The sequence below is a fragment of the Ambystoma mexicanum genome, chromosome 10, assembly GCF_040938575.1.
Source record: "Ambystoma mexicanum isolate Mex_15411 chromosome 10, UKY_AmexF1_1, whole genome shotgun sequence".
In the NCBI taxonomy this organism is placed as follows: domain Eukaryota; kingdom Metazoa; phylum Chordata; class Amphibia; order Caudata; family Ambystomatidae; genus Ambystoma; species Ambystoma mexicanum.
In genome coordinates this window covers 683818477-683831231 of record NC_090932.1, presented here as the reverse complement: position 1 = coordinate 683831231, position 12755 = coordinate 683818477, and the positions used below count along the sequence as shown (strand labels likewise).

At 44.0% G+C, this 12755-nt stretch overlaps 1 protein-coding gene and 1 long non-coding RNA gene across 3 annotated transcripts in view; one reads left to right on the top strand and one right to left on the bottom strand.

The window, feature by feature from the left end:
* Positions 1–12755, bottom strand: part of GK5 (glycerol kinase 5) — an 831314-nt gene that overhangs the window by 560721 nt on the left and 257838 nt on the right. For both annotated transcript variants that reach the window (XM_069618275.1, XM_069618276.1), the window contains one exon: positions 2485–2560. In XM_069618275.1, the coding sequence (XP_069474376.1) occupies positions 2485–2560 (76 nt within the window). The remainder of the gene's footprint in view (positions 1–2484; positions 2561–12755) is intronic.
* LOC138491643 (uncharacterized) overlaps positions 1–12755 on the top strand; it is a 306564-nt gene that overhangs the window by 114511 nt on the left and 179298 nt on the right. The window lies entirely within an intron of this gene.

Here is a 12755-nt window from a genome sequence, read left to right as displayed (position 1 = left end):
AATATTCTGATTTTGGGATGCTTTATTTCAAAAGGAAAAGTGCCACAATCCTTCAAATCAGCATACATCAGGCCGCTACTCAAAGATACAGCAGGAAACTTAGAAGACTTTGCCAATTACAGACCCATCTCCAACATCCCGTGCCCAGCTAAACTGCTAGAAACATAGGTATACAGAACGACCCAAGAATTCATAGAAGAGCACCGCCTGCTAGACCAGGCACAAGTAGGCTTTAGACCAATGCGAGGAATAGAATCGGCTCTTCTCTCGATATGGGATGACCTAAAGGCAAACGCAGATTCAGACAATAGTACTGCTTTGATGTTTCTAGACCTCTCTACGGCATTTTACACAGTTAACCACGACATCCTCATCACAAGATTGAAAGAAATTGGAATCACTGACCACGTCTTACTATAGATCAAATCCTTCCTAACAAACAGAACAGAGACTATATGGATCAAACCTTTCAAATCCAACCCAACCATCAAGCGGACTACCACAAGGATCATCCTTCTCCCAGTTATTATTCAACATCTACCTTTCTCAACTAATCAAGATCATCAAAAGACACGGCCTCACCTGTTACAGTTACGCTGACGATACACAAATAGTCTACAAAATAAAAGACATTCAAGAAAACACCACAACATTAGAGAACTGCCTCTGTGAAATATACAACTTGATAAACTCGAACTACCTCAAACTAAACCCAGGCAAAACAGACATAATGATCATCACAAAAAACGGAGGAGACAACCACTACATCCCCTGGCCAATGGAACTCGGTTCAACCCCAGCCTCATCGTCAATGGTAAAAAAACCTGGGAGTACTGATGGACAACAAACTCACTCTAGAGCCGCAAGCAAACGCTCTAATCAAGAAATGCTTCTACCTACTGCGAGCAGTAAAAAGGATCCTTCCATTCCTGTAATTCACCAACAAAACACTCACATTATGTCCAGAGTAGACTATGCCAATAGCCTATATCTGGGGTTGCCTGAACGACTTCTAAAAAAACTACAAACGCATACAAGATGCGGCGGCCAGACTGCTCCTCAAATTACCCCAGAGAGAACAGATCACACCACCGCTGAAAACACTACACTGGTTACCAATAAAACAGCAAATCAAGTTCAAATCAATGTGCATTACGCACAGAGCAATGCACAACCAAGTTGCAGAGTTCCTAAGAGACAAATTAAGCCTACATCGGCCAACAGGAGGCCAAGATCGAGCAGCGACATCTGTTTGGAACCAAAACCCTACAACAAAAGAAAATTCAGAGGTTCTTCTTTCTCTCACCTTGCCCCAAAGGCATGGAACGAGCTACCAAAGAACATACGTAACACAAGAAATCTCCTCCTATTCAGAAAACATCTCAAATCCTGGCTCTTCACCCCATAACTAGAAGAACGACAATGGTGGCACCTACGCAGATGAAACAATGCTGAGAGAATAAACCAACCCTCTCAATCCCCTAAGCTACCATCCATAATCAGAAGTTAAGGTAGAGATAGATATGACATAACGATACCAAAGAAAGATCACAGATAGAGCGGGATAGAAAGGCAAGGATGATATATCAATAAAACCTTGGCCTACAAACTACACATGGGCAACTATGGACCACCGACAGGAAATAGATGGCAAGGGAGTGGGCGATTGCTAATTTACACCACTAATACCAGAGTGGGGAACAAGACACGCCTATTAAACGAAGTTCAAAACAATACAGATGGGAACGTACCACGCCATCACTCATAACAATTAGATGGACAGGAAAGGAAAGTGGAAAATATGCCTACCTATAGGACAACCGGACACATACAACAAGAATTAAAAGGACTAAGAGACATGTAACCCATTAACCCCATGCTCAAATCTCTGCATACTAAACCGAAAATCCACACAACCATCTTCTCGCTCAGCAAACTGCATGCGCTTCACCACACCGCAACAACAAGCAAACAACACATAAACCGCACCAACAGAACACGGTCTCGCATCGGTCCGATATTCACACCAAAGCTCAGTGCACAGTGAAAACCAAACGGAAGCTGCCAACAGCACACCAACTTCTCACTTTCCTACTCCCTCTTCACCCGACTAACCCATTTACGCCTCCTTACAGATCCGCCTGAGCGCCTCCGGACCAATTCCGTTGGTGATGGTGCGCAGTATAAATACCTTTAACATTAACATGAATTGATTTATCTTCCAATACATCAATGTTTGTACTAAACAAACATGTAAGAAGTACAATGGGAAAGAAATAATGTGCGTATAAAAACAGAGCTTAAAAAGGAGAACACAAAAACATAGGGTTTTTTTCAATATCTGGAGGAGTCATACAAATACTTGCACTTTATTTGGTAGTTTAATTTATAGCAAATACAAGCAGTTGGGATACTGTTGCAGCAAAAACCTAACATGCACAATCTGGGTCAGAGCTACTAAGCAAAACGATATGAAATACATACTTGTTCCATGTAATGAAAGTTGCTCTTTGAGTTGATATACCAATACAAGCAATTTGATTCATCTGTATACCTGCATCTGAAAATAAACATAGGATTAAATCGTCACACGATGGGAAAATAACAGTTTAAAAACCTACAAAAAACGTTTTATTCCATTGGAGTATATTCTAAGACAAGAGACCTTTGACTGTGTAGAAGACCAGAGCATGCCTTACCAAGCATAGCCAAAGCCAACAGCTTTGAGTTGCTAAAAGTAACTGCTTTGGGCGTGATGGCCCCTACTCACATCCCAGGCAGAGAGATCGGGGAAGTGGCATGCGTGACGATGGCCCACCAAGATTGCTAATGTTTGGAGATGGTGGACTATCGATGGCAATGGTTTGCAACAATCGTCTTTGTTTGGTGCCAGCCAGAAGCAATGCCCACTGCCTGACTCTAAAGAACCTTTACAAAGGAGCTTTGGATAGGGGTAAAGTGGCATTGAGTAAAGTAATCTACAATGCTGACTTTAGGACCCTATTTCTAGTCTTTTAATGCATGTTTGCAATAGCACTGTACCCAATAGCAAACAGAACAGACACCCTCCCCCCGTGCAAATTCCTAATGGTGTTAACCAATATAAATGTGGTCTATTCCAGGCTACTTCCACAATCCTATTGGACTCCGTCATCCAGGGATCCAATTCAAAAGTCCTCACAAAATGGATAAAAAGAATGTTAAGCCCTGGAATGCACAAGCACATTGTCCCAGTTGGTAATGATCGTATCCATCTTTGTAAAAGGTAACCACCTCAGTGTAGACTGCTCTCTGCTACATTTTCATTTCCAAAGATCGTATGGTACACTCCTCCACGCTGAAGAGAACTGCTGGCATAAAACTTTGAAACATGTATTATGAATATTCATTACTGACCCCAAGTGTAGGAACATGCCTGTATCATTCATCTTACAGGTGGCAGAAATAAAACAAAGATGAACAATTTCTCCTTCAGTGTAAGATTGCACCATTAAGTAGGACTAGCAAAGAACACAATAACATGTACCTATTATGCATTTTAGTATGTTTTATCACTTACTTTCTGTAGAAATACAGAGTGTCACAGATGACTCAAGGAATACTGCGAGTCTCAGATGGCTCAAGGGTTTTATCAAAAATAATGTTCAGAGTCCTAGGGCTATCACTCTCCCTCAGCAAGAAACCATCAATCCTCCTTAGCCAAGGGGCTCCGACTCCCCAGGTTAGTATACACAGAATATTGACCCAGATTGTCCAAGTTCTATCTTATGCTACAGGTGAAAACCTAATGGCCAAATGCCTGATCCCTCCAACCTCCCTAAGGAACTTCCTATACTGACCACACGCTTTCCAAAGGTGTGTTCATTAAAAAACGGATAATGGGTTGTGCCTTTCAGACACTCTGCCCGAATAACTCTCCTTCCTATCACACCTATGTACTCCTTTCCCTCTGGTGCCCTCTTAATACTCCCCTCCTCCAAATTTACTAACCACCTCTTTTACTCCATACGTCTTCCTACACTCTGCCACAAACGACTCTCTCCTTCTAAGCCTTGCCTCCATCTTTTGATGTTACTATTCCCCTCCTCCACACTCCAGCTGCCTCCTCCAACTACTTCTACACCGTATTACTACTACTCCACCCCAGCTTCTACTTAGACACCATTCTTTCACTCACACAAGCACTTCACATTTTCTCCCTACACTTCCTCTCCTAATCACACTCAACAATCTTCCATGTACACTCAACACAATACCACTTGCACTCACTAACCGATGCCTCACCTACTCCAAAGATTGCCTCCACAATCCACTCTACTGTCCTTCCTCCTGCTGGTCTCTTGGTCTGCCACCTCCTCCTCTGACCTCACTTGAACAACCCACAACTTCCTGCTTCCTGGGGTCTCGTTTAACTCCTTCCCTATAGTCTGGTTGATCTGCTGTGCCTGGCCAATCAGGCCCAGTCTTCCTCACCAGGGAGGTGTGGCATAAAAGAAAGCTCTCATATAGTGCTTTAAGCCCCACACTCTTTTACGGTGCAGGGCTGACGCAGAACAAATATGGCAGTTTGTGTTGTGCAATGTCCCAATTCATGGTAGGGGTGGGGGTCTGGCACCCTCAAGGTAAGTCCACTCTCTATTTGATGGGGGGTTTGCTGTCTTTTACTGTTGATCTAGGGAGGCCACAAAGGTTGCATTGTCACGCAGTCTGAGATTGGGTTGCGGCGTCGGCAGGAGCTGCATAGGAACTGTGGTTCCCCGTTCTGTTGCTCTTTTCCACCCAGTGGTGTCTGTACTCCACTCCCGTAGGGTCTGGCACCCTCAAGGTAAGTCCACTCTCTATTTGATGGGGGGTTTGCTGTCTTTTACTGTTGATCTAGGGAGGCCACAAAGGTTGCATTGTCACGCAGTCTGAGATTGGGTTGCGGCGTCGGCAGGAGCTGCATAGGAACTGTGGTTCCCCGTTCTGTTGCTCTTTTCCACCCAGTGGTGTCTGTACTCCACTCCCGTAGGGCTCCTGATGAGTAAGCAGGGTCTCTGGTTCTCTTCCCGTTGACTCACTTCGGTAGGGTTGTTAGATACATTTGCATAGGGTGTTGATAGTTTTATGTTTTTTGGGTGGTGTTCTCCCATGTCTCTTTCGCTGAAGAAAAAAAAAGAAACCTTTTCAAGCACTTGGGTTCAAAGCCATGGGTTTATGCAATTGAGTACTGGCACTTGGGGAAGGGACAGGAAATGGGACCCTCCCAACTGCCACCATCCCTTTCTGCAGTCGGTCTGGCTCTGGATCTCTGCCTTGGTAGACCACCTAGCAAAGGCTGAGAGGGGTTCCATCCTCTATTGACAAGGTTAATATACTGTACAGGACCATGTAACATAAGGCTCCCCTGTTTTTTACAGCATAATATTGCAAGGTGCATTGTTGCACAATGTGATTTTAGATTTTGACATATGTTATTTTCTCTTCTACAATTCTTCCTGCATCCAAAATTAAGGAATGAACGAACACACACAAATACGGTTCCATGAAATCAACTGTGTCAATATGGATTTGGTCACATTTTGCTGCCAACTGGCTAAAATACTAGCTCATTTAAACATACATTCTACAGGCAAAAAAACAATCACCAAATGCAGCAGTCTGAGGCAAAATAGTGCTGTATGAGGTAAGCAACTAGGTGACTCAAGCTCTGTATATTGTGAGGTCAGTAAGCTGACCTGGTCAAGATTCGATGGGTATCCTTCTCAGCTTGGGGCGAGAGCCCTACCGTGGTAGAAAACGAGATCCAGCCCTACTGCACAGGGGGAAGTTGGCAGTTGGGAGGCTCCCAATTACAATATCTTCACTCGGCAGCAGTCAGGTTGCCTAAAGTACCACTGAAAATCATACCATAACGTTTTTGCATGATGCTGGGCAGTTTCCTTTGTTGTTGCAGAGAAATTACTTCATCCAGCGTTCCCTGTGTGGGTAATCACCTTTACTAGCACCCCAAGTGCCAAAGACTGATTCTGTCTCCCCATAATGCTGGCAACTATTCACTCAGTGGCCCAGGCACTAGCAGCACAGAGGGGGGAGAAACGTGGCACAAACCAGAAGCGAGGATTGCAGAAACACAGAACGTTCCATCAAAAATGAGATTCACTGGGAGGCTGTAGAATGGTTCCCCAGTCAAGCAAATGAACTAACAGGCCCATCCAAGAACGGGGATTTCCCGGACATTGCACCTATCTGAGAGATAGCCGGGGAAAGGCTCCCCAGCAGACCGACATGCCGACAAGGACCTCACACGAACTGGACCATGAACGACAAACTGTCAGTGCGGGTAGCCATTACCAAAACTTGGCTGACCTGCACACGAGAAAGGAGTGGTAAATATATTATTTTTTATTTTTGGCTTACAGTCAATACAAATATGACTCATAAAATCAAACAATATCATATAAACAATAATCATATTATATATGTTAAGTAAAAACAACTTCATGAGTAAAGTCTCATCCTAACCAGTCCTCTGAACACTCATATGTCATTCACTGAATAAAATTTGCAAAAAGCTTAATTCATTGAACAAATTCACTACTTCTAAAGTTAGAACTGTCTCTAGTTCCTCAACCAGAACTCTTTGTGGGTACCCAGGCATTCTGTCAGAATATGGCACAATGTATGCGCTATTTCCAGGTTACACAACTTACAGTTGGAACCCTGATAAAAGCTGCCTGGTCGGTAACAAGTTTTAAAGAAATCTCAGAAAGCCCCCTTTTTTTGCATTAGGACATTTTCAGTGGTAAGAAGGTACAAGTCCCGTGGGTTTATCTAAAATTGTAAAACCGTTGTGCAGCATAACATTACATACAGCAATGATCATCTTTATCCAGTGTGTTCTCAATAATGCTCTTTTTACACCTAGTGGATTCTCTGACAACTCTTCCAGTGATCGATCACAGTTGGATAATATTTTCAACCCTTGTAGAGTTCTTAAATAATAGCCGGAATCGCTCTGTGCCTTTTGATGCACGTTTTCGTACGAGGTGTTTGCAGAAGGAAACTGCAGTAACCTGTATAGTTGAACCAGTTTCCAATCTAAATAGGCACTCAAGGAGGTAATTCCTAGCTCGTAGTGAAAGGAAGCCAACGGTAGTGACTTTGGTATATTTAGGACTTTCTTCCATAATCTCCCTTCCACTTTTATCCAGTTCAACATCCAAGCCTGCGAATCTATATCCATTCCATATAGCATTGTCGGAATTGCCTTCACTTTATACAATTTTATAAGGGTTAGGATCGAAAACCTGCAATACTTGCTTAATAAACTTAATCTGACAGGCCATCTGGTCTATTTTACCCAACAGCCTGTTTTCAACTACTGCTATATTAGGGTGTGCATTAAACATAAATCCCAAATATTTGATTATGAGGTCATTCTTTTCTACGTAAATCTCCAATAAATCTCCAATCCATGTAATAAACGCTGGCGGCCTCGAGGAGTATAGTAAACAAGATATCATCGGCGTATGCAATTCAGCAAACCCTGCGCAGCCCCACTTTCGGGCATGCTAAAGGACTCCCTTTTGTATCACCTGTTTGTAAAACCTCATGGGTTGGGAGAATAGGGGAAGATTGTCACAGGGACACAGTGAGGAGGGATGGTCAATGGGGCGAAAGAGGGAAGTATAAAGGGAGTGCTGAGACAGGTAGTTGTGGGTTGTTTGGATGAGGCCAGAAGAGGTAGACCAAGAGAGGAAGTACGGTGTGGAGGAGATAGGAGGATTACAGGTGGTGGTGCAAGGTGAGGTCAGTGGGCGGATGTGGTACTGGAAGTGAATGTGTGTGTTTGTATGAATGGTGTGGTAGAAAAGAATAAGGAGTAAATGAGAGGGTGGGAGGGGGTAAGTGAAAGGAGATTGACAGGGAAAGGTAGGTGGGAGGAGATTAATAGTGTGGCAAGGGGAGCGTGGTAATGGGGAGAGGTAGTGAAGAGAGGGGAGAGTAATAGTGGAGAGAGTACTAGTGTTTGAGAAGGGAGAGACGTGTAGAGAAGGGAGTTTAGGGGGTGTGGAGAAGTGAGTGCAGTGGGGTGAAAAGGAGAGAATAGAAGTGTGGAGAGGGAAAAGTAGTAAGAGGGGGTGAGATCGGAGGGTGAAGGAAGACCTTAGTGGGAGGAAAATCAGAAAGGAAATAGAGAGAAGGGGAGGATCATCAGAGGGACAGTAAAGAGGAGAGAGTGGGTGGAATAGGATGAAGGAGAGTAGAGGGAGAAGAGGGCGAGTAGTAGACAGAAAGAGGGAGAGGAAGAACAGGGAGTGGAAGGAACAGCAAAGGTGAAGCCTGCGGTGTATGCCAGGCACAAATCATTCCCATGGGAAAAACCACTGGTTAGGAAACCATTGATTGTTCAGGAAGGAAATTCAGATAGAATAACAAATTGCTTACCCCCGGTAATGTTCTTTCTACTGGATGTTCCAGTATGCAGTGATTTTACAGAATTTTAAATAACAAACATTATTTTTACTGAAACATTTTTACCAGAAAAAAACAGAATTATTTTAAATATATGTATCGGGGGTGAGTTAAGGGGTTAAAACAAGTAGGGAGGGGGATGGGGTAGGATTATAAATCAAGGGATAAAGGTGGCTTGGGGGGTGGACGCTCACAATAAAAATTAAAAAGTAGGTATTTTGTTCAGTAAAAATGTTTCGTTAAAGTTTCCAGTATTTTTTTAATTTGGTAAAATCACATGCAACCATTGTTCCTCCAACTGATTCCTCATCTTTGATATACTGATATCCTGGTTGCAGCCTCAGACAGCAGAGGGCACTGTGCTGCATCAAGTCTATGGCCCTCAGCGGTATTCAGCTCCATGCTCCGTTGTGACATAGATGATGGTATAAATAGCACACAAAACGCCTGTGGCTTCAGTGCAAGTTTTTCACCCTTTCTGCATAGCCGACTTGAGGATAACGAAAACCTGCATGGGCGTTGAAAGAGAGAAGTGTGTTAAGAAATTCAACTATAGTCTTTGGCGTAGGCTGGGACAATGATGACACTGTGGGAGGAACATCCAGTAGAAAGAACATTACCAGTGGTAAATAATTTGCTTTTCTATTGGATTGTGTCCTCCACAGATTCCTCATCTTTGATAGACTCCCACAGCATAGATGGCGGTGGGACCAGTGGATTTTTCTTAATGGTTTATATTGTGCAAAACATCTTCCCCAAACCTAGCGTCCAGACACGATAAGGTGTCCAGACAGTAATGTTTTGAAAAGGTGTGTATCGAAGACCAAGCTGCAGCATTACAGATGTCCTGCACTGGTACACCTCTTTGCAAAGCCGAAGTGGTTACCACTCCTCTGGTGGATTGGGACCTTAGATTTTTAGGGACATCTTTCCTGGCTATAGAATACCATTCTGAAATACACAGAATGACTCAACCTGACAAAGTTTGTATAGTCACGCCCTGTCCTCGTCTATGTCCAGCATAACCCACAAAGAGTTGATCATCTTGCCTGACGTTTGCCAATCAGAAAATATCAAAATTTGGAGCCTTCTAGGGTCAAGCCTATGCAACCTCTCTTCCTCCTTGGAAGGATGAGGTGGATAGAATGCTGGCAAACTAATGTTTAGTGTCAGATGGCATTTGGACACCACCTTGGGAAGGAAGTAGGGACAAACCCTCAAAACTACCTTCTCCCTGAAAAATATAGTGCACAGAGGTTTACATGACAGAGCTTGTAGCTCACTCTGCGAGCTGAAGAGATAGTTACTAGAAAGGTTGTTTTGAAGGTTAATAACCAAAGCAAAGTGCAATTGAGAGGTTCAAATGGAGCTCCCCATCCAAAACGTTAGTACCAAGTTTTAATCCCAAGCCAGGACTATGAAAGGGACCGGTGGGAAAATATTGGTCAGTCCCTTATGGAACTGAATCACAATGGGTATTTTAAAATAAAAGCCTTGCTCTAGCGTGCGTTTAAAGATGGATAATGCTGCCAGGTAACCCTTGAAAGTAGCCTGGTAGGCCTGGTGTAACAAAAAAGAAAATACTACAGGAGTGTTTCAAGTGAAAGGATCAATATCTTTAGGTCTACGCCAGCTGCAAAACATGTTCCAACAGCAGCAGTATATCGTTTTTGTTGCTGGTCTTCTGGATAAAAGCAACACCTTCATCACGTCTTACGGGAGATCCCAATCTTTGTATCTTAACCTCTCAGAAACCAAGTATGAAGGTTCTGACTTCTGATTTCTGGGTGATGAAGACGGCTTCCCTCTTGTGTGAGTAGATCTGCTCTCTCGGGAAGATGGAATGGAAGGCAGATGGACAGGTCTAGACGTTCCGGGTACCACGTCCTCCTGGTCCAATCCGGAGCAATCAGTATCATGGACTTAATGAACTTCCTCAACCTCATGATGAAAGGAGGAATGACATCCTGTGAACAGACATGCAAACCTCCTCATGACTGCACTTGAGCCCATAGAGCGACTAACGCAGTCGGATGCATCAAGCCACGATTAGGAGATATTGGCATGCTACCTCTTTACCATCACCAATAATGCTGTTAAAGCCATCCCTTATTTTTCCTTAAGGAATGCTTTCAGCGGCCTGGGAAATTACATTCCACAGAGTGAATGTATACTTTGCCAAGGCGCAAGACACATTAAGGATCATGAGTGCCATTATCCCAGCAGAAGTTTGCTAGCATATCATATTGTTATCATCCCCATCAGGTGGGATAGATAGATAAGCAGCTGGCTGCCTTAAAAGTGGAGGTAGCTGACTGTACCACCAAATTCTCTGGAGTAAAGCGTCTGGAGAGAAATTCAGGATCAATAGATGATTATATGTATTTCCTCACCAACTCCTTATTGGCAGCAAGAGTGGTATAATGCTTTTGCCAGTCCTCCAAGATGGTGTTTTTGAGTGCTGAATGAAAAAGCAGCACAGTTCCTTGGGAGGGCCTTTATCCAGGAGGTCAGTGAGGTCACACTGAACTATTTCCTTTGCAAGATGCCCCCAACCCAACTACTCAGTGATCCTGTTCATAACTCTCCTGTATGCAGCACTAGGATAGGCAGTTGTGTCAGGTGAAGCAAATTCTACTTCAGAGAAGTGTCAAAGCCACTTGCTTCTTTAAGCTAAGTAGCCAAGCCCTCCAAATGAGATTCATCAAAAAATAACTTTTGAGGGACATTAGGTGTGTCAAAGCATTCGTACAGGTAGGGCACAACGCCATCATCTTCGCCTTCTTCGTCGAAGAAGGATTCAAAGTAATTGAAAGTCCTTCTTCGGAAGTGGCTTAAAGCCTGGAGTTGGATCTGAGGTCTTCGATGAATTCGACATTGAGTCTTTTGATAATGGATATATTGAAGCCCTTGGCTTAGATGCACGCCCTGCAGTCGACATGGGAGACGCTCATCAATTAGGCATCTCAGAGGTCTTCTGATTGAGGCTTTTGGGTGCACGGGTCGAAGCCTTCAACAATTCCCTGCAGGCTTATTAAGGCACAGTGGGTTCGCTAGCCTTTTTTGGCTCTTTCGGGGGACCAAGAAGGGCCGTCTTGAAAAGGCATCCATCATTTTCTGACAGCACTTTTCCCAATCGGCTGCCGAGGCAGGCTTATCTGGGAAACGCACCTGTCTCTTATCAGGCGAGGATTCGGAGGACGAAGAACGATGGCGTCTTCTTTGATCTTTTTTCATGAAGACAAGGGCGAAGAATGGCGCAAATTGCTCCAAGACCTCGACAATTGAGTGTTTGGGACGTTTTTTAGGCCTCACAAGTGATTTGTCCCTTGTAGAACTTCTGCCTTCAGAAGATTTCATCTTCAAAAGGGGTAGAGGAAGGAGATTTTTAAACTGACCGACCTAAGGCTTTGTCAGTAATAGACTGACAGGAGCCACACTCGATAACTTTGTGCTCCTTACAGAGGAACAGTAATATCCTGTGTGGACCCGTCATCGGCATCTTCGAATCACAGTCTGCATATCTATTAAAACATGTCTTTAGAGTAGACATACTCAGAAGAATTTAAAGTAATACGTAGAAGAATCGCTGAGGTGATGTGGATCTTTCAGAGAGCATGCTATTTAAGCAAACACCTATAATGTCAGAATATCCAATGCAGGCTCTAACACCAAAGAGCTGTTCTGCATCATGAGAAAGGTGTAATAACCTCATTTTTTGGGGATTCAGGAGAAGGAAGGGGAAACGGAGAGAGACCTCAAAAAGACTATTTATGAAGTGGTTAAGCTCTTGTTTGGTGGTGACTCCTAGGCCAAGCCTCACACAGGGCTGGAGGGGGTGGGGGTGTTCGGGCCCGAGATCAGTGCTGGCACACTTTCACAATTATGAGAAAACAAGGATTCATAATAAGGCCAGGAGAGAGTGGCCAGTTGCCCTGGGAGACGCAAAGATAACTATTTTTCAGGACTTGTCAGACTTCACACTGGTGAGGTGGCGACTATGTGCCCCCCTCACCCAGTGGTTCAACGAAAAGGGGGTCCGGTACCGATGGGGGTTCCCTTTCTCCCTCGCCTTTGAGTACGATGGACACAAATATAAGTTGATAACAGAATATGACATTCAAAGGGTAATGGGTGAGCCGATTGATCCTTTGTGCGAGCAGCCTCAGGGGGAGGGGTTCCAAGAGGTGAGGGGAGGCAGGCAATGCAAAATGCCAGGCTCCAGGAAGTTTAAAAAGTTGAAACCCCTCCATGAGGGGTGGATCCTGAAGGATATTGGCTCTTAGGGCTTTTGGGCT